General features: G+C 33.9%; 1 protein-coding gene across 1 annotated transcript in view; it reads right to left on the minus strand.

The window, feature by feature from the left end:
• The window catches only part of AP3B1 (adaptor related protein complex 3 subunit beta 1), a 338,444-nt gene that overhangs the window by 158,739 nt on the left and 157,303 nt on the right, over positions 1 to 22,402 (minus strand). Inside the window, exons 9-14 of the mRNA XM_027863441.1 lie at positions 21,837 to 21,934; positions 20,761 to 20,815; positions 20,612 to 20,683; positions 16,821 to 16,883; positions 14,443 to 14,575; positions 8,319 to 8,428 (exon numbers count right to left, since the gene is read on the minus strand). Of these exons, the coding sequence (XP_027719242.1) occupies positions 8,319 to 8,428; positions 14,443 to 14,575; positions 16,821 to 16,883; positions 20,612 to 20,683; positions 20,761 to 20,815; positions 21,837 to 21,934 (531 nt within the window). The remainder of the gene's footprint in view (positions 1 to 8,318; positions 8,429 to 14,442; positions 14,576 to 16,820; positions 16,884 to 20,611; positions 20,684 to 20,760; positions 20,816 to 21,836; positions 21,935 to 22,402) is intronic.

A 22,402-nucleotide genomic window follows, 5' to 3' on the forward strand; every position in this document is an offset into this window, starting at 1 on the left:
TCTCTTACATTAGCCTGAAGACAAAAAAGTGCAGGACAAAGATCAAGCACATGGATCTATCAGGTCAAGTTTATACTGGTGGAGCTCCAGTGCATTTGCCACCTGGGGAGCAATTTAGCAGTGAACATAAATACCAGGAACACTGTGCAACAAGTTTCTAAGGAATTAGTGGATACTTTGAACCTTCACTCCAGGGAATGTGTCAATAAAGTTGTAAAATTTAAGCCAAAAGTTAAACAGCACCAATTGTAACTACAGTTGATTAACAAAGGGAGCAACCCTTTCATTTATTTATTTATTTATTTTAAATGATGCTGACAGACAGGATTTAAGAACTGCCCTTTAAACAAACTGATGGAATGATCAGTGTCAAGCTCTCTACAAATATCATTGTTATATTTCAAGAAGAAGACTGTGACCCATAAGAAAACAGGAAGCTCTCAGTATAAAGAAATTACTGTTTGGTAAGGAAGATATGAAAGATGAACAGCAAATCTGAGAAACAGTACTGTTACTTCTGCAGCTATAAAAATTTTCACTTACAAAACAAAAAAAGAGGCAAATGGTACTAAAAAAAGTTGTCATTAATTTAAAATTTTAGAAAGCACTGGATATCCAAGATTGGATAAAACCAAAGAGCATGGAATATATCATCTACAAAAAAAGGATCCTATAAGCACAAAGTGAGTTTGGTACACCATTCTATTTTCAGAACATCGTAAGTAATAGAAACATTTCTGAAACTGTGGGATAAGTTATTATATACATGTTAAGTTTTTATTTTCCCTTTTTTAATAATGACATGTCAATTTCAATACTTCTTTTTTAACTGTGATGATCAGAATTATGAAAAAAGGAGCACAAAGACCTCTGGCAAGAATGTGGGGAAGAAAAAAGCAAAAAAGAATATGGACAAGAATGAATGTCACAGTTTCTCACTCAGCACTTAGAAATTGTGTGCTATCATTCATCCCATCAGCAAACATTTTATTAAACACCTGTTATGGGCTAGGTGCTTGAAACACAAAGAGAAATATGAAGTAATTCATATCCAAGAGGAGCTTACATTCCATTACATACAGGAAAGTAAAATAAAAATGAACATAGATATGTTTTCAAATACAAAATTTAAAAAAAAAAAAGAAATGTAGAGTTAGAAGGGAGTGGACTCCCTTTATATGTGAAGAAAGAGGCAAAGAGAAGTTAAGTAAATGACTTTCTCAGGGACCTACATTCCAAAGGCAGTAGGGTGGAACAATAGATAGGGGTCTGGAATCATAAAGACCTGAGTTATGGCCCCAGATACTTCCCAACAGTGTGACCCTGGCTGGGTAAGTCCCTTCACCAGTCTGCTTCAGTTTCTTCAACTGTAAAAGGGGGATGATGTAATAATTGTACCTACCTCACAGGATTATTGTGGGGATAAAATTAGATAGTATTTATAAAGCACTGAGCACAGTGTCTGGTACCTACTAAATGCTTTAATGGATGCTCGTTCCCCTCCCTTAAAGAGTGATAACAGGGATCCAAAGTTGTCATCAACAAGGAAACCATTCAGTACTCAACAAATAAGGAAGAGATAAATGGCAGCAGCCAGGTAGCCATGCTGACCTGCAACAAACAAGAAGTAATTCTGCTGCTTTCCCAAACCATGCATTTGGAGAAGGGAGAACTTCTCAAGGCATACAACCCTGAAGAAGACTACCATTTTCAGCAACTCATAAAGGAATAAATAAGTCTGCTAGAAGGAATTTGGAGAACACTGCCAGGAATGATGAGGGCCTTGACAAGGAACTAAAGAGCTTGAGGGTCCACATAAGATTTTCATCACTCCTACCAATCACTGCTGCAGAAGAGAAAGGGAGCTGTGGGAAATGAAAATAAATACAAGGTAATGGGGAGAGGGTGTGCACTAAGTGAATCATGAAAAGTATCTTAAAAGAGGTAACTCTTGAACTGAGCCATGAAGGAAGTGAGAAAAGAGAGGGTTCTAACTTGGAAAAAAATTTGTCCCGGAGTAAAGAAACAGTAGAGAGAATGTCTTGTATGGAGAACAGCATGCTAAAAAGTTTGGCTAAAATGTGGAGTAGGTGAGGCATGATGTGCGATCAGCCTCTTAAAGATCATGAAGAGCCAGAGAAGTAGTGCATTAATGTTTAAAGGTAAAGAAGGCAGATTCTTCAAACGATATGCCAATGAGCTTGACGTCAATTCCTGTCAAAAATCCTAAAAGCACTCTTAAAGGGATAGTTTCTGAATATCTAGAAAGGAAAGTGGGGCTCACAGGGAGTAAGCAATGCTTTATCAAAAACAGGTCATGCCAGACTAAACTCATTTCCTTTTTGACAGGGTTACTAGCCTGATAGATAATGGGAATGCTACTGAAATAAATATAACTGGATTTCAACAAGGCATCAGACAGTCTCTTGTGATATCTAGTGGACAAGACAGAGACATATATGCTTGATGACAGCACAGTTAGGGAAATTCAGAACTGGGTGGAATGTCTGGACTCCAAGAGTAATCACTAACAGACCAATGTCAAACTGGAGAGAGGTATCTAGTGGATTGCCCCAAGGATCTACCCTTCCCCTTGCTTTTTTCAACATTTTTATCAATGACTTGGATGAACGAATAGATGACATGCTTATCAAATTTTCAGACACCATGAAGCTAGAAGGAATAACTAACATATTGGATGACAAAATCAGGATTCAAAAAGGTCCTGACAGTGAGGAATGACTTAACAAATTATGGCATATGAATGTAATAATATATTAAACTGTAAGAATATGAGGAATTCAGAGAAGCACTGGAAGACTTATACAAACTGAGGCAGAATAAGTAAGCACAACCTACAAGAAAATCTACATACTAATTTCAATGATATTTTTAAAGCCACTAAAATTATTACTAACTATAATGATCAATCTTGGCTTTGGAGAAGATATGAAGAATTATTCTTCTCCTTTGGTGGAGAGGTAAAGAACTATAGAGGTGGAATGCTATAAATACAGTCAACATGCCAATTGCTTTGATTTAACTCTTTTTATTTGTCTCATGTTTGGGTTCAATAAGAAATCAACTAAACAAGTACAGGATAGGAAAAATGTGGGCAGTCATTTCTTGTGAAAAAAGCTGGGGTACAGAGGTGTCTTAATGGACTTCCTGTTCAAAAGGAATCAACAGTGTGATGTGGCAATCCCAAAAAGTGGATTTTATATTGGCCTGCATTCCTTGAACCAGGAAGTACAAAACCAGAGTGTTAATAGTCCTACAGCACTCTCCCCTAGTCAGACACTGGGAATACTAGAGTTAGTTCTCAAGATCACATTTCAGGTGTCATGATAATTCATTTGTGTAAAACAGCACTAGTCTATGGGCAAAGTGGCCAAAACGGAACATGTCCAGAGGAGGAATGAGAATGAGACAACCAATGTGGAGGAATACCGAAACCAAGTCATACAAGATTTGACTAAAGGAACTTGAGATGATTAATTGGAGAAGAGAAAGGTAAAAGGGAATCAAAAGGAATGACAGCTCTGCCTGTTTAAAGGGGTGTCATACAGAAGAGAGATTAGATATGGCCCCAGAGGGAAGATCTAGGAGCAACAGTTTGAAGCTGGTGAGGTAAATGTGATTCAGTATAAAGAAAAACTTCCCTAATTATGACAGTTGCCCAAAAGAAGAATGCCCTGTCTGACAAAATGGTGACTTCTTCATCACCAGGAGGTCTTCAAATGGAGACTAGAATTCAATACTTCTTAAATCGTGGGTAGTGACCCACAGTTTAAGAAGGGCTGAAGGGACCGTGAGTGGAAAAAGTTTAGGAAGCCCTGGACTAGGTGACTACTTTCTCAGGGATATTATAGAGGTAGTTCCTGACAAAATACAATTATAACTAGATCACTTCTGAGGTGCCTTCCAGTTCTGAAAGTCTACAATTGTTAGAAAGTATTAACAGGGAGGTAGCACAATAAGACTTTCCAGGCAATGTACTAATAGCTTAAAGGCATAAGGTATTTTGCTTTTGTTTTTGTTTTCCCGGTGCTCACACACAGTAGGCATTTAACTGAGAGGGGAAAAAATGAGAAAAAACTAGGAGATATTCAGGGAATAATTAGTTAGATCTGTGATTTCCAAACACTTTCCATCATGTAGGCCTACCAGTAAAAATGTTTGAGTATATTCCTCAAAATATCAATATTTATTTATAATTCATATGAATGTACCATGTGAATTATAAAAACAAAAAAGTTCTAAAACGAGATAAAGATGAATTAAATATTTTCACATTAAAAAATTTTATTTCCACAAAAATTTTGCTCTTACTAAAATTAAGTGATTGAACATGCATTGTTATTTTTGAAACACTGGTTTAACGTCTTGGCTACAGATGTTCAAAAACCTAGTTCTAAGTTCAGCTTCCTTCAATACTTAGTTTTGATAGATGTCATAAATGAGAAAAGATCACACAAAAACACATAGATCTAATGGAAGAAGTGCCTCATTGTTCTTACTAAATCATGATATTCATTTTTTAATCCCATCCAGTCAGAAGAGTTTTTGTTGAAATTCAACTAGTAAAATGTCCATCACTGACATCAATTTTTCTTCCAAACAAATCCAAAAGTGTAATATTTTTACATTCTTAAGAAATAGGGTCCAAACCTGCTGAAACTCTATTCAGCAGCCATTTAAACAGGTTAGAAAATTCAGTTTCTATGTTAAGCGTGTAGATAATATTTTTTAACAAACAGCACACTTATACTGATTTCTGCAACAAAAGTTTAGTTTGTAAATGTCTTACTAATTATCTAACATCCCAAGGTACAACATACACAGGTTGAAGTTCATTGTTAACAATAGTGGATGTAAATCTGCATTTCACCTAATCTTCTTAACAATTCCAAATCTTTTTGGCTAATTTCTTGTCACATCTGATTAGATGGTGATATTTTTACCCAGTAATGTGGCTGACAATGAGCTCATGCCACAAGCAAGATAAAATTCAGCTCTGCCATTTTCTGGCTGTTCACTTATACTCACATTATTAGTCTTCAAACTGTTGTTTGTTCAAAGGAAATCTGTTCAAGTTACTTTTCTTACTTTGTGAGTATTGGTTTCACTACAGCTAAATAAAATAAATAATACATCTACTTACCTGGACATATATAAACTAAATACACTGATATGCAATACGAACAAATGAGATCATCTCTGTCAACCCCCACATGTTGTGGAACTCCACTTCTTCCTTCAATATTCCCTGCATACTTTACATATGTACTGTACCACATGGGCCACATGAGTATGGCACTGAACCACCTGATATTTTCTTCTCACATCACCATGAACTGCCTTGAATCTTCCACTTTAAAAACCACTGATTTAGGTAAGTTAGAGAATACCGGAAAGTAGTAAAAAAAAAAAAAAAAAAATGAGGCAGGGTAAAGTAGCTTGGGACAAAGCATATTAGGACTTTTAGCTCTGAGCAACTGCCTGATGGCTCAGCTCATAACACTAAGATACTTCAAGATATACAGAATTCAACAAAAGGACCCAAGTGATGTTAATCTATTCTGCAAATTTGCTTAGGGAACCTAGAAATTGGTTCAGGAGAATTAAGAGTTAAATCAGAAATTTAGGTCAAAAACTTTGGAACTTTTGTTCTTTATGTTCCTAAGCCATGTCAAAGACAGGATTTTCCCTGGGAAATTGTCTTAAGAGATCACTACCTCAATATCTGCACAGATTTGGAGGACTGTAGTCCCACCTCTTGACTGCAGCCCTCCTAAGGCCTTGTTATACAAAAGAACCTTTGATTTTCATTTGTACCCATGAGTCTTGTATGTAGGCATTTTCCTTTTTTTTAACTTTCCTAATGTGAAATGCTTATTTATCACATAATCAATCACTTGAAGAGATCTTTGCCACCAAATGTAGGAATTTAAAAGCATGGGAGAAAATGATCATGGTTCCACATTTTTATATTCCGAGGAACTCTCAAAAAGAGTTTTGATTCCAAATGCTGAAGTGAGTGGCCCTAACTCAACTCGTTCCAAGAGCAGGAGAGATTGGTGCCCTGTCAGTACAGTTAATGCACCAGAATGTAGAGGGCCCTTACTACAAGACAAAGGAGCTTGGAATTTACTCTTCAATCAGTAGGAAGCCATTGTTCTCATATCAATTGGGTCCAACTTTCATAAGGTTTTATCAAATTTCAGCTTTCAAAGAAAGACAGTTTTTTTTCCTAAACAAAAAAAAAAAACCCATCCTGAGTGCTATTCATAAGACATAGTTAATGTCATCTCTTCTACAATGTTCAGCTCATTTATGAGTATAATCACTAAACTACAGAACCAAGTAACTACTAGAAACAAAAGAAATTCTTCTTTCTATATACTTTCATATAACTATCATAAAGCTGAAATTCTGCTAAACTTGTAAAGCAATTCAAACCAGAATATACATAGCACACTAAACTTAAATAATGTAACTTCTACAAGGCATGCCAAGTATATTCCAATGATATTTCTGCAATGCAAAACATGTCAAAAATACAAGAAATATTGCTTATAATATAGTAAAGGACAGTATAAGAAACATATTAATAAAAGTTAACTGACCCAGATCATTAACAGGCCACTTTTGTGTACTACTGTTGCTCACTTAGAACAAATGCATCATTTTGTAATACTAATAGGAAAGGTCTACTAAAATTTAGCAAGCAAAAACTTTTGGAGGCTTCAATAAGCATGTTCATCTTACAAGAACTTAGGGGTCTTCACTGACCTATGCTGAGCAACAAATCATATCTATCTGTAACACCCTTGATGAGAATAAGGAGAAGACATACTTAAGTGTGCCTATAAAGCTATACAGAAAAAGAAATAATTCTGTCTATAATCTTTTCAGGAAAAAAACAAATTGGACTTGATATTGCTATTTCACTGTTGCAATGATAATGTAAATGCTAGAGAGAGCCTTTTTTTTAAAAAAAAATCATTAATCACAAAAAGATGACCTTGGGAGTCAGAACTCAAATTCATGAATTGTTAGGAATCTGATTTGGATTATAAAACACAGTCCTATGAAGGTGGTTCCAATGTGGCTAGTAGTAATTATTATCCTTTATCATTGTCCTTCATGTTGGAAGGTGACACTATTGAGGGGAATCAACTATTTATATCTACTGGGACAGATGACAAGGCCAATACACAATGTGGTCTCCCAATGTGTTCATGCATAATGATTACAATTCTTAGATCTGGATTTGTGATAATTATTTGGAGAGTCAGGGTTGCTTGTGCTTGACTCTAAATCAGGGGTTCATAACCTGGGGTCCTAGAATTTGTTTTTAAAAATATTTTGATAACTTTATTTCAGCATAAATAGTCTCTCCTTTGCATTTCTATGTATTTTATTTTATGAATTTAAAAACAATATTCTGAGAAGAGTTCCATAGTCTTTGTTAGATAGCCAAAGTGGTCTTTGACACGAAAAAGGTTAAGTATCTTTCAGGTAAGTCATATTTTGCTTAATGTTTTTAACTAAATGAACTGCTATGTTTTTGCCTATGCATGCCAAAGTGGCCTGTCTACTGATGTCATTTCCAGGTAGTTCATAGTTCTGTTTAATTGTTTTCTTTTATAATTACAACTGTCCCCCTTCAACTCACAATCAACAAACTACTGGGGAAGGCTGTTTTCACTCAGTCGCTCCCCTTATCCAACCGGTAAAACTAAATTTCAAAGAACAAGTCTTCAAAGCTAATAGGCTGAACATATTTACAAGACCTAAATATCGTTGAAACAGTCCTGCCATTTAAGAAGGGCTCATTTACTGATTAAACTTTTCAATATGTCCAATACAATGTCTGGTACAGATCTAAGTCTAAAAGCCACATGAAAACGATTATCAATATTACTATAACCACAGCTTTTGGTCCATTATCATCCATGAGGTTATACTTGATGACAATTTGAGTTTTCCTATTAGTACCTCCAGTTTGTCTTCTGATGGAATCATTAGTGATTATCAGCAGAGAAATCTTTAGAGCCATCACAAGGGAGAAGCAGGCCCTAAACCAGAAGCCATATTTGCTGTGGTATCTGCAACTTTCAATTAAGGACAATTTGATAATATTGGCAATGAGGGCAAAGAAATTTCAGCTTACTAGCTACTGGAATAGACTACTACTAACTTGTTTATCTTCATTTCTTACAGGTGACAAATCATTATTTCATCTAACTACAACCCTGCTTCTCAAAAAAAATCTACTTTGAAAATTTACATATAAAGTTATAGTTACTCACAGTAATACTGTCCAAGAGCTTGGCCATGTGTCTGATAATCTCACCGTGCTGTGCTGGCTGCATTTGTAGCAATTTCTTAATGACGACCACACTTTCCGCAACTATTATTTCTGATAAAGACACAAAACAAACATCTTAAATTACCATATGGTTAAGTTAATTTACCATATGTTTATTAATCAAGCAGCAATGTATCATAGTGAATAGTGTTGCTCTTGGTGTCAGGAAGAGCACGGTTCATATCTCACCAATAACAATTACGAAATTGTGGGACTCTGAGCAAGTCACTTAAATAAGTCACAGATGGGTTGCAATACGGTTTGGTAGAAGCAAATATTATGGCGGCAGGAATTCTCCCACATTGAAAACTTTGTGTAGTCATGTATTCTTGTTCAACATATAAACTAGCTACAACAAAATGCTCCAAACTTTTAAAAGACTATGTGGTACTACGATCATGCTATAAAAACCTTAGGTTTAGTGCTTACCACAAGTAAGTTAATGCAGTTTCTACGGCCTCTTGCCCTACATTTCTACTGCTGGTGCTCTTTCTCTATCCCCTAATAGCACAGGGAAGGGAGGCTAACTGAGGGAGTCAGTTGGCACAGCTCACACTCTTGGCACAGAACATGGTTCTCCTTATCGACCTCATACAACTGTTACCATACCTTTGTGTAACACTTCAGTTTCCAAAACCTTTCATATACATTGCCTCATTTAATGCTCACAATCCTGCTTGGGAAGGAAATTCACCATCGGTCACCCACCTTCCCTACTGTATGGATTAAGTATCTGATCCTCATAGAAGTTAAGTGTCTTATCCAAAGCCACAGAACTTTGAAGGAGGAAAGCCAGGAGAAAAAACGCATGTCTTCTAACTGTCTGACAAAGCTGACAAAGAATATTCTACATCTCATATGGATCAATAAAAACAAAATCTAAATGTCCTAATAGCTTTTCAACAAGATGTTTTTCTCAAAATACTAAAGAGATGAAGGGGAATCAGGGGTATATTAGGAAAGTTGTGAGGCCTTAGCACTTAAAACACCAACATCCTATCTCTGTAAAGGGAGGCAATGACAGCAAAGGCAGAGAGTCTAGCAAAGAAAGCAGCCACTGCTGGACGGCCAGCCTCGTGAACCACTCCCAATTTCAAAGTTACCTTGCTTTTAATACCAGGGCTTAACAATCAGACAATGTCTCACCACAATGTTACCTTGGTCATTAAATAAAAAGAGTAGAAACTTTGGCCATGACAAGTATAAGAACTGACAAATCTACTTCAATAATGATGTATATTATAGCTATTTCTGTTAAAAGATTAAGATACTGATTTTGTATTTCTTTTGCTCCCCTTCCATTTTGTTTTTAAGATTTAGAGATTATCGGCTGGTTCAGTAATACATTCTCCTGCACATTTTAATGAGGATTTTAAATAGGCAAGCTGTTCTAAGACTTATAAATCATGCATTTCAGTGCTTATTCTTTAACAGGTAGTAATCACTTGAATGAAATATGCAGTTTTTGAAGCTGAAAATAACAGATGCAAATGCGAATGCAAACTGCTTGGCAAAAGTAAATTCATACTATAAAGAAAAGCAACAGAAAGTCAAATTACAAATAAAGCTGATGCTAAAGCAACACAATCTCAGAATTAAGAGTAAGAACATATCTAAAAGTCATCTAATTCAAACTCTGACCCTATGTAAGAATATACAAAATTCCCAAATGCCTATTTATCCTCTGCTTACATAATTCTAGCATCACAAAATTGTGATTGCCAGTCTATTTCATTGTTTTGTTTTTTTCTTAATCAGCCAGTCATGATTTTTTTTTAAACCTTGAGTCTCTAATCAATGATATTTGCTATCCTTTTGCTTTACATTATGCAGTTACATGTGATATTTTCCTTTCTTTTTTCTTAATAGGAGCAATCTATGATTATGTAGGCAGAATTTCATTTCAGATGCCTTCCATCTCTTGAATAGTCTTCTTGTTAGGACCTTTGGCCATAGAACCACATCTATGCTTTCTCTGACTTTTCAAAATCTGTTTCATGAAAGATTAACTACACTAAGGATTCTTTTCCTTTGCTATTATGAACTCTATCCAAAATGACACATTCCCTTTTTCTCAAGTGTCTCATCACTTTCTACTCAAGAGTTTTCCTTTGTGAGATGAACCTGAGTCCAGATTAGTGTCCCCTTGATTCAGTTCTACCCCTAAAAGAAAGCAACATATACTCATAGAGTCAAAGGCTTAGAGCTGTTAAGAGATCCAAGAGATAACCAGTCCAACTCTCCCACTTGACAAATGGAGAAGCTGAGCTACTTATCAAGAGATTTGATCGAAGTCACATGGGCAGTGGAGTCTGAACCTTGGTCCTTTTATCCTACAGCTGCCACTCTATGCTACCTCTTAGGCTACATACTAGTAGCTTTCATTTATAACTGAAAAGGCAACATAAAATTTTACCAAACTTGATTTCCTTTGATCATTGATCACTGATTGACTTTAAAATCCTATTCAACTGGCCAAGGAAAATGAAGTTTCCAGAATGGAGGTATTTAGAAGGTGCAAAAGGAGGGACAGATCTGCAATAATATACCATGTAGGACAATAATACCAATTATCCATGCCTAAGAAGAACCAACTCTGTAGTACTGAAAAGCTAAACCTTCAGGTCTTATGAAATTGGAAGGGGCTTTGAATGAATAAGGGAGTACATAACTGGCATACTAGGGAAAGAAGTGTCCCAGAAAATTCTTCATAAACCATGAAAATGGTAGAGAAACAAAAAAGAAGGGTAGGTAACAAGGCCTACAGTCCCAGGAAAGAATTTCCTAGAAATGTATGGATAGAAGCTACGTAAGCACAGCATCTTATAGGAAATAAAGCTATCTGGAGGAATAGTTTCAAGGGGGTGGGCAAAATCATCTTGCATATTACATCGTATCCTACTCCACGACCTTCTGAAGGTCTATTTGAAACGCCACTTCTTCCATGAAGCCTTCTTGGATCACTGGCTTCTTTCTTCTTTGAATTTAGAGTGAACTTTAGTTTATCACAGATTTAGCAATTTATCATATATTTGCTTGTGCATGTAAAATGTTTTTCAAAAATTAATGAATTTTAGATCTCTTAAAAGATTTTAAACTTCTTCAGGGCAGGGACGTCACATAACACTACACTTCACACACAGTAGCTACTTGAATAAACATTTATAGAATGAACAAATTTGTTAACATGAAAAACATAACCTGTGAATCTGCAGCCAACCATTCTTACTGCAGACCAATGATTCACCAAGTATCACTTAGGGATAAAAGGAGGTACAGAAATCGCCCCTGAAAAATCCACAAGCAGATTTCTTGAAATAATAATGTTTCCAGGATATCTAGGAGGTGTCATGAAAAAATAATGGGATTTTAAAAAATCATATGAAAATACTGTTCAAGTCAAAGGAGTGACCTGAAAAGGTTATATATAATTCCAAGAAGGTACCATTGCCCAAAACAGTTTCGGAAGTGCCTTGAGAGCTTGCATCATATTATTCTGAATAACCTTAACAAGGAAAAATTTTCAGTTTTTTGATGGAAGTTTTGATTTTTTGAAATAGTGAAAAGTTACACAGAGCTAAGGGTGCTAAATTAAGTGGCTTATTAAAGCCAGTTAACACGATTCAATCAAAAATTGTCCAAGAAAAAGCACTAATAGTAGTTCAAGGCCTTCCTTGATCATCTTTTTTCCCATAATACAGCTTAGACCTTTTTGTTATACTTAGCTTTCCTCTCCAGAAACTGAGCTTTAGCATTCATGACACAACTCTTATAAGAGGCTGGCTTTTGTATTCATCCTAATGTAATTTTAGAATACTTATATACAGGGTCAAAATTAGGGCAAGGTAAATTTTGAGCATTTAATTCAATTTTTAAAGAAAAGCTAATCTAATAAGGTTTTTTTTTTTCATAACTGTTAATGTTTTGGATAATTTCCCAAAGTCAGTATTTAATTTTTCCAAATGAAAGCAGTAATTCCTATATTAAAGATAGAAATGACAAAATCTCATCTCACATTAAAAGTATATCATGTGAAAAATAGGTTAACTTGAAAAAAAGGCCAAATCCTTATATATGTATGTAACAATGCAGATGTAGATATAAATGCAGGTGTAGATTTAGCTAATGATACAGATATATGTATATTTCTTAAAAGCTGAATCATAAAAATACCATATGGATGCAGAAAAAAGAACAAGATAATGTACTTCTAGCCAACAAAAAATTTGTAAAAGATTAATTATAAATAATTCAATTTTATGCATTTATAAAGAGTAATAATTTAAAAATGGAAGCTGTGTGATTTGAATTAGAGAATAACAATATGAGCACTCCTTGACATACTAGGATAATAGGTCTTGACTTACAAGGCACACTCTACTTGTTCAAAACACCAATCTAGTTTTGTCTTTCCGTGAATTAAATAGCAACACATATGGTAAACAATGTGGAAAGACGAAACCTAACACTAAGTATTCTTGACATTTTGGGTGCACATAAATGTTGAGGTAAACTAAAGTTCTTCAAAATAACAAAATGCAGAAAATATTTACATGAAAAAATATTTCCTAAGAAGTGCACATTCTAGTATCTGTGGTCACATCTGAACTAAATCATGACTAAATTTACTGACAATATAAACAATTAGGTTTGGTAAACAGTTCTTACTTTAAAATAATGCTACCTTGATTATTTTTAAATTAGTCAAAAAAGTTTTTACAAAAAAGTCTGGGTTGCTTAAAATGTTGAATCACAAGACTAAGTGAAAATGTTACGGGAATTGAGGCAATTAAAATGTGAACTACAACACAGTAAATAATATTTTGACTAAATGGAAAAGTAAAAAAAAAATCTTAACCCATTTGGAAAAAGATTAAATTAATTACATTTTTAACCTATGTTGAATTTCTGTAAGTTTGCAATTTTATTTCTTTTCGCATTAAATGACATCCATAAAATTACTTTGAAGTTAAATTTCATTTCTATTTTTTTGCTCTGGAATAGTTAAAATAAATTATTTTATATATTTATAAAGACTTTTATGAGGAGAAGGCTATTTGCAAAATTGAGCTATTTACATGACAATCTTCTCATTAGAAAAATTATAAAAAATATTTCACCATATAAAATTTTCAGCCTGATGGGTATTACATTTAAATTACACAAGTATACATATGTAGTATATGTGCATATATGAATACCTGTAATATTCATAATTTCATAAATAATTCCATTATATTTTGCCCACAGAACAATATTTTCACTAAGCAAAATCTAAGATTTCAAAAACAAATATTATTAATAAAAAATTTCTCAAAGGAAATTATCATAAAAATTTCTTTAGCTAGTAGTTTTTTCCTTTTATTTCTAAAAGTAACTATTTACTCTTCAGTCACGTTCCTAAAAATTTAAGGCATCTTAAAGTTTGAATATATCACCAAAAACTGACTAGATAATTTTAATGGATTTTTAGCTACCTACGTTGCCAATATTTTTACATTTTGCTTTGCTTATATCCACCTAAATTTTGCAACCTAATGACCTGTAATTCTAATTTAAGTTAATTGCAAAATTGCTTTAAGAACCAAACCAACTTTGAAGGGTTTAACTTAAATACTGACCATAATTTTTAATCTCATCAATTCTACATTTTTTAAAAAATGCATTTGCCTGCTTTCAGCACCCTCTGCAGGTGAACAGTTATTATACAACATTCATAACCTATTAGAATGGAGGAAAAAAAATTTCTTGTGAAAAGGTACCTCAGAGGAAGTACATTTTTAAGAGCTACAAGAAATAAAACTGCATGATCACTTGTAGATAGTGATAAAAAGATATGTTTACCACCATTTCCAAATTAAACATAATTAAAAAAAAAAGACAAAAATGCTTTAAGGCTCAAACAGTACTTGATACAACTACTATGCTACATTGCTTTTATTACAAGTGTTTCAAAACCACAGAAACCACACTATATGACAGTCCTAATTGTGCTATTATCTGTAGATCCATCCAAAAAGGTTCAAACTATTATGTACTTATAAACAAAATAGAAGCTTCCTTACCATCCCTGTTGGACAGCAAACACACCAGGCCATTAAGGCATGTATCAGTTACTTCCGAAATGTTGGTTGCACATCTGCCTATAGCCTGGATTGTAGCTGCAGCAAACTGTTTATCTTGACTTTTCACATAGGTCTAAAGAAAAGAGGAGTTCCATTAGCTATCAGTCTTATTAAGTGAAAAATCATGACAAATTTATCCATTACCTATGCACTGTGGTCTTATCAAGAAAAAATTATAACATTTATCAAATAGGTATGCCTTCTAAAATTATATAATTTACAAAGCAACAAAGTTACACTAATATCTTATCTATGCCTTGGGTTTTCGGGTTTTCATTTAAAGAATGTGCTTTTATGCCAGCTCCAGTCACCTGTGGCCACAGTGGTTTCTGACTGCCCGAGAGATAGTGGGGGGCAGTCACCCAAAGACAGCAATTAGTCTGAGTGCAAGGTTGAAGGAGTTGATGAGAACTCTCTCTTCAGGGAGGTTTCAGTCCATTTAACCAGCAGCATCTGTGAATCTATGAATAACCAACCTACCTGACTCAAAGAACGATTTTTTTTTTCCAGGAGACCAAATCAAAGAATTGGGGGGTTGAAAGGAACAGGAAAAAGCAAAAAGGAAATAATATAGCCTGATGACACATATTTTATTTTCAAAATATAAGAAGGGAAGTAAAATCAGTGACAGAGAAGAAATCTGTCAGTATTATTATGATGATCTTCAGCAGTATCAATTCACAACACACATAAAACACTACTTAACCTTCAATAAGGATTTGTTTCATAATAACTTTCCTTAGATTTTCAGACAAACAGAACAGACAATAGTAACTGTAAAAGTGAAAGAAAAAAAGGAAGGTGATCACAGAAAATGACAAACATGCAAAAACTTTGCCAACACAATGTCAAAGTTACATATTTAAGAAAAAGTATTTATCAAGTTCTGAAAGCAATTAAAAAATATATACATTACACAAATTATATTTAACATAGAGTTTTTAAATTAACATCTTGCAAAAAAAATTTTTTTAAATGAACATCTTGCAAATAGAACATGGAGGAATCTATGATCCTTTCAAATTTGAATAAGCTTTTTCACTTATGTATTTGAATTTTTATTCAGTCTTCTAGTTTTAAAAAGATAAAATAAGATTTTATTAAGTATGCCAAAAGATAGAAATGTTCTATTTTAACATTCTAAATAATTTAGGGGCTGCAAAATTAGAAATAATTAAATTTTTCCTTTATTGTAAAGTGAATTGTTTTTAGTTATGAGTATTATAGAAAAAGAGGAAAATAATTTTTTCAATGCTGCTTAAAGGAAAAAAGGGAAGAAAAATATAAAGGAAGACTTAAGACAAATTGAAAGGTAGTCAAAAAGTCAAAGTGGTCCTATACCTCCACATACAAATAGTATACAAATATACCTATTGATTTAACTAGATACATGATAAAAGTAACATAAAAATGGAATCAACTTTCAAAAGAGACCTTACAGAATAATCTTAACATTTAATGACAAGATAGCCACACTAAGACATAATAGCCCAGCACTGAAAAAACACTGGCACGAGCTAAGTGCTGAGCTGTTTAAAAGAGTCAAAAAACAGCCCTGTCCTCGAGGAGTACATATCTATTTCCAACACAAGTCAACTGAACATACGTGAAGAAAGAATGCAAACAAGCTATAGAAACAAGTTATATATTACTAGATAAAGAAAGAACTGCAAGTAAGGTGGACAAGCATTATAGGGAAACAATGAAAAATCTACTTCAACATGGCATAGTTACAAACTTCTGAGAAACAAATCCAAACAAACAGGTCAAAGAGATGAAGGAAATGACTGTTTTTTAGGGGGTGAGATTCTTGACTGAAATATGAGGTTTAAGTAGAGTATCAAAGAGGGCAGACTTTGCATGTAGTAACTACAACCACAAACTGAACACTTTTTAATGGTACAAAAAGCAAATAAGACCTTTAGGCACCGATACTTTCCAGTCACACCTGTTGAAAATCACCCTTAGCAGCATAATTTTTAAAATGAAGACTGCTCCATAGTTTATCCAAATCTATGAGGATATTACTTTATAATTCCCTTTTCTGTTATGTTACATTCTGATTTATAATTTTTTATTGAATATGGTGATTTCCTAGTTATCAATCTGCATTTTATTTATATAAATATTTAAAATTTGACAAAGACTCAAATAGAAATAAACACCAAGTTTTCTTGATATCAAGTCAAGTAACAGGCACGTATTTTACTTTTAATATGACATATACAAAGATAAAAATAATGAAACAATCTCTGCTCTAGAGAAGATTACATTTTATCAAAGTATAGTACTGGAGTACAAGAGTTCTGTATACAAACCTGAAATTCTCGAAGGAGCGTTGATATGTTGGCTTCATTTGCCAAATTTGTCAATATCTCAAGCTATAACAAAAAACAAACAGCATGAACAATTTAAAGGGTCATGACCTTGGAAAAGGATTTTTACAACTAATACAAGAATCAAGGCTGCTCAATTTGGTTTTTGTCAACTCTTCCCTAATAAAACTAGTTTTACATAGATTTTTTTGTTGATTCACTATGGGGAAATCCAGTCCATTTCAGAGTTACTGGACCTTTACTCAGTTTACCTGTCCTAGTCATCTTCTTAGGAGTCACTTTCTTCACTTTTGCATTTCTCATTTCAAGTATTAATACCTGGGCTTCTAAGTTAGTAGAAAGTCGTGGTCATATACCAAGTTTTTAAATTAAGTAATACAAAGAGAAATTTCCTATATTTGTCTAAAATATTAGGACTCTTCTCAGTGAAAATTAAGATGTCTAAATAACAAAAGTCATAAATGAAAAGCAAAGTCAACTTCAACTGTATTATAAATGTGGATTAAAATAACAGTTCTGTGGCAATTCTGCTTCTATAAAAATTAACAATACCAAATTTCTATAGATGTTGTATGATTTAAGTCTCATCTGTGTCCCTGTATTTTTTTTTGCCATATTTCATTAATATTATCTTTAAGGATTTTCATTTTCTTGTTTTGATTGATTACACATGTGTTATTGGAATTTTGTTTTTCTTTTTCTTCAAAGGAAAAGAAAAGATCACTGATCTATGCTTAAATGCACAGAAATGATCAGAAGGAAGACCAGAAGGAAACACAGGCAAGAAAGACAGGAAGCTATACGTTGAATGGATTTATATACCTAAAAGGAAAATCAAGCTGTATATTACAGAGATTCACAGTTTTGTGTGTGATCCCTCTTTTTGTTCTATTCTACATATGGAAATTCTCATTTTATTTGGTGTTTAAGTATAAAACTAAATAACTGACTCTAACAAAAAAAGGTAATTTTCACCTTTCAATTCATCCACAACATAAAGCATTTTCTATGCTATTTAGAAACCACAGTAGGAAAATATTTAATAGGTGCTCTACTAAATTATTATTTGAGAAAGGGGGGAAAAAAGGTTTGTTCAATAACCAGTGGTCTATGGCAAGCTATCAAACAGAACAATTAAAATTGCTACTAGATCTATCACATTACAGAGACTTACTCAATGTCAATAAAGTTACTCAGGAAAGAAGAAAAGGTGAGAAAGTAGTTGATAGAGAAAACAGGAATTACTAACTATAAGTTAGAGACTGAATAACTCTAACTTATTCCTGAGGAAAAAAACTAGGACTGGTCCAGAGCTAGAGATATGCACTGTTACTTTGTTTCCAAGATTTCTGTTCTTGTCCAGAATAGCAATTATAATGGATGACATTTACATAGCACTTTAACATTCTCAAAGTGCTTTGCATATATTGTCACACTTAAGCCTCACAACCCTAAGGCATTTAATAAAGATACTGTAAAAACCTATTTTTACAGTTTAGGAAACTGAGACTCAAAAGGTTAAAGTACTTGTCCATAGTCATAATGCTACACAAATGTTGTTACAAGCAAGCCTCAAACTCAAGTCTTGATACCTCCAAGTAAGCATTCTATTGACCATACCCCACTGACTCTCAGGAGAAAAAAGAAGAGGAATATAGGCATGTAATAAAAACACAATTTTAAAGGATAAAAGAGATGCTTAATTCTGAGCAGGCTAGCACCTGCTAGCCTTTTAAAAAAAAAAATCTGCTAGACTTTATAAAGGCCACAGATAGCCTCATGAAGCTGTGGGTACTTACTATGAACTCAATAAATCAACAGTGTGATATGACAGCCAAAATATCTAATAAAATCTTCATTTGTATTAAAAGAGGCATAGTATCCAAGCCTGCAAATGGGGCATTCTCAGTAATATTTACTTCTAACTGCCATTTTTAGTGAGAGTAGGGACAACCAGGGGAGGAACATCAGGATGGTGAAATGACTAAAGATTAAGCCACAGGAAAACTAGTTGAAGGAATTTGGGATGTTCACTTTAAAGAAGGAAACACTCGGGAGAGGATAGGAAGGGAGAAGAAGGAAAGAGTAATACATATTAGGCTTGGTCAGCTTGGCCCCAGGGGGGCAGAACTAGGAGTACTGGGTAGAACATTCAAAGAAACTTATTTTGGCACCAAATAAGGTAAAACTTCCCAAGAATTAAAGCTGTCCAAATATTGAACAGTTTTGCCTTGGGAAATAGGTCTTTAAGAAGGATAGAGAAGAGACCTATTCAGGAGTGGGTTAGTCTAGATCAGGAGTTCTTAACTTATGAAATTGTAATTTCAATAAAACTGGCTTCCTTTGTAAACCTATATAAATTTTAAAACATCAGTCCAAGAAGGGCTGCACTGGTTTTTACCAGTCTGCCAAACAGGTACACGAAACAAAAAGGATTAGAAACCCCTTGTAGAGATAATATATACGGTCCCTTCAAAATTGAGATTCTAAAGTCTATTTTTATTTGTTTATTTATTTATTTTTAGGCAATTGGGGTTAAGTGACTTGCCCAGGGTCACACAGCTAGTAAGTGTCAAGTGTTTGGTCTGAGGCCGGATTTGAACTCAGGTCCTCCTGACTTCAGGGCCAGCGCTCTATCCACTGTACCACCTAGCTGCCCCCAAGATTCTAAAGTCTAAAGGAGAGAGACGTCGAGCATTAACTTTTCAAATTAAATTACTGTTTATTAGGCATTAGCCCTTCGGGAAGGATGACATGCACCCTTAACATAAAAAAGAAATTACAGGTGAATTGAAAAGTTGGTATTTAGCACTACAGGGAAATCTAGAGTAAACTAAGCCACATTTTTAAAAGGTCTTATACAGTGAGAATAGAACTATAGATCTCACACTCACATATACTCTTCTATTTATTTCTTTTATATTTTATTTTATATGAAACATTTAAGGGAATACACATTTCTCTATGGAAGAAATGGACAAATTGTATTGGATTTTTATAGCTAAATGTTTACAGAAAAAAACCTAACAGGATATAAGCTTCCACTCATTTTTATTACATCTCTGTTCATCTCATCTGTACACAACAGGGTTTAGTGGAAAGAACACTGGACATGGAGAAGCAAGATTTAGACTATGTGAAATATGGATCTAACACTATTGGCTATACAAGTCATTTCCTAGTCTCAGTTTCATCAAATGTAAAATGGGAACAATAATACAACTCCAGAACTATAGTGAAGAAACACTATATAAATGGTGGGATTTACTGTTACTAAGCATTACAGCTAACAAGAAGTATTGTAAGCACAAAATCCCAGGGGCCAATAACCAGTTTTTTTATTTGAGGGGGGAGAGACAGGAAAGAGGAGATAGCTAAAGAATCTAAATAATAGTTAATACCACATATGCCTTGTTGATATCATTTACTGCAGTCACCAGCAAGTAGTAGGGCTTAGTATTGATCAACAAGAAGCATGGTTTCTCCAGGCCCTTTTCCCTTATCTACATTCAGTTTCCAGATAAACTAAGAAGCATACTAGTATAAGCTGGATGAGGGAAAAATACTGATTAGAATACACTATGGGGTGTGTGTGGGTGTGTATGGGTGTGGGGGGGGTCTTTGTGTGGTATGAAAGTTTTAAATACAGTTAAGCTTCTTACATTAGGATTATAACCTCCAAAGTCTAGAATCTTGTGTTTGCTTCTTTGTTTTATCCATTTTTTCATACATCAAACAATAGGAGAATATCTAGAAAATTGAAAAATACATACCTTCAGTGTCTTGATCATGGTTGGATCAGTTGACCTAACATAAAAACTCTTCAAATAAGGTTCAAACATGCCCTAATTTTTTAAAGGAAAAAAGAAGATTAATGGCATATCCATTTGGCATTTTCCTAAACTATATGTGATATGCGTACCTTTCTCTGAATTGACATAGTCGCTATATTCTGTAGAACAATGTACTGTACCTCCCTAGAAATAAAAGGAAGAGTTTTGACTAGACATATTTTCCAATAAAATGATACTACTTAAAAGGATAAGTAAGGGAAATCGGAAATATATTTAATATTTAAAGAGATGAGCTTGCATATCCTACTAAAAAGCTTTTTTGGAAATACCAAATTTTTATGGAAATTTTTTTTTTACTATTTGCCACAAAAAAAAATTAAACTCAAAATATTAAGTAAGCCAATCTGACATTAAGTGACATTTGAAAAAAGTCACACACTTCCAAACTAGATTCCTAAAGATTGGCAAATAAATAAATTGTGGTATATCAATGAGATAAAATATAATTGTGCAGTTAAAAAACAGTGAGTATTGAAGAATTCAGAGAAATATGGGAAGACTTGAAGCAATGAGGAAAAAGTAAGCTGAGTCAAGAAAACAATATATATAATGACCAGAATAATATAATTGGAAAAAACAGAATAAAACTTGATGTTATATAATTATAAACAAACTTGCCCCTGGAGAAGAGAAAATGTACTCCCTCCTATCACTGAAAAGTTTATAGGGGTTATAAGCATAAAAGATGCATATGCTGTGAGATATGACAGTTTGTTTTTACTGAATATTTTAAAAAATCTTTCTATAAAAGAGGGCTCACTGGGTAAGTGATGGGGGCAGAGGTATATTTAGATATGAATGCAATGTAAAAGAAAAAGTTATCAATAAAACTTTTTAAATGCAAAAAGGGAGAAAAGAAAATTAATTTCCAGAATTATGCACCTTAAAACTGTCCACAATTCCTTTTTCTTTGTTTTAAAATAATGAGGTACTAGATTTTTAAGCCCTTGCTGGTGGGAAAAAAAATCAATATTTACCACTAAACCTGACATCACTTTTGATAAACTTTTATGATTATCAATTTGTGATCTAAAGTCTGCTTTGTAATACCTAGATCCAAATTCACATAACAAATGAAAGTCAAATGATAATTACTTGAACACAGGTTCTGTAGAAACAGGAAAAAAGAAAAAAAATGACCCACCTATTACTACGAAGTAAACGTACTAATGATTTCGAAATAATGCCAGCTTCAGATTTTGGTGATAAATGCCAATACAGCTGAGCAACTGCCATCACCACCTGAAAAAAGTTTTAAATATCATTAATAACCCTTTTTAAAAATCCACCTAATGTTGAATTGAAGTCTATATGCTCATCTAAATCTGCAAGAACAAACCTACAAGATGAAAATTACCCATCCAAAACCAAAGGAACATATATCTAGAGCTGAACTGGAATTCAGAAGCCACTGAGTCCAATGTCCTCATGTTACAGATAAGGAAAATGAAGTCCAGGGAGGATAAGGGACTTGCCCAATATCTCACAGGCAGTAAAAGGCTTTGAACCCATTTCCTATGATTCTAATTCCAGTATACTTTCCACTGCACCACAAGTCCTAACCTTGAGAAATGCTCTTTTAAAATTTAATGAAAGGGGGCAGCTAGGTGGCGCAGTGGATAGAGCATCAGCCCTGAAGTCAGGAGGACCTGAGTTCAAATCCGACCTCATACCAAACACTTGACATTTACTAGCTGTGTGACACTGGGC

This window comes from Vombatus ursinus, unplaced genomic scaffold (assembly GCF_900497805.2).
Source record: "Vombatus ursinus unplaced genomic scaffold, bare-nosed wombat genome assembly UNPS02014772.1, whole genome shotgun sequence".
Classification (NCBI taxonomy): domain Eukaryota; kingdom Metazoa; phylum Chordata; class Mammalia; order Diprotodontia; family Vombatidae; genus Vombatus; species Vombatus ursinus.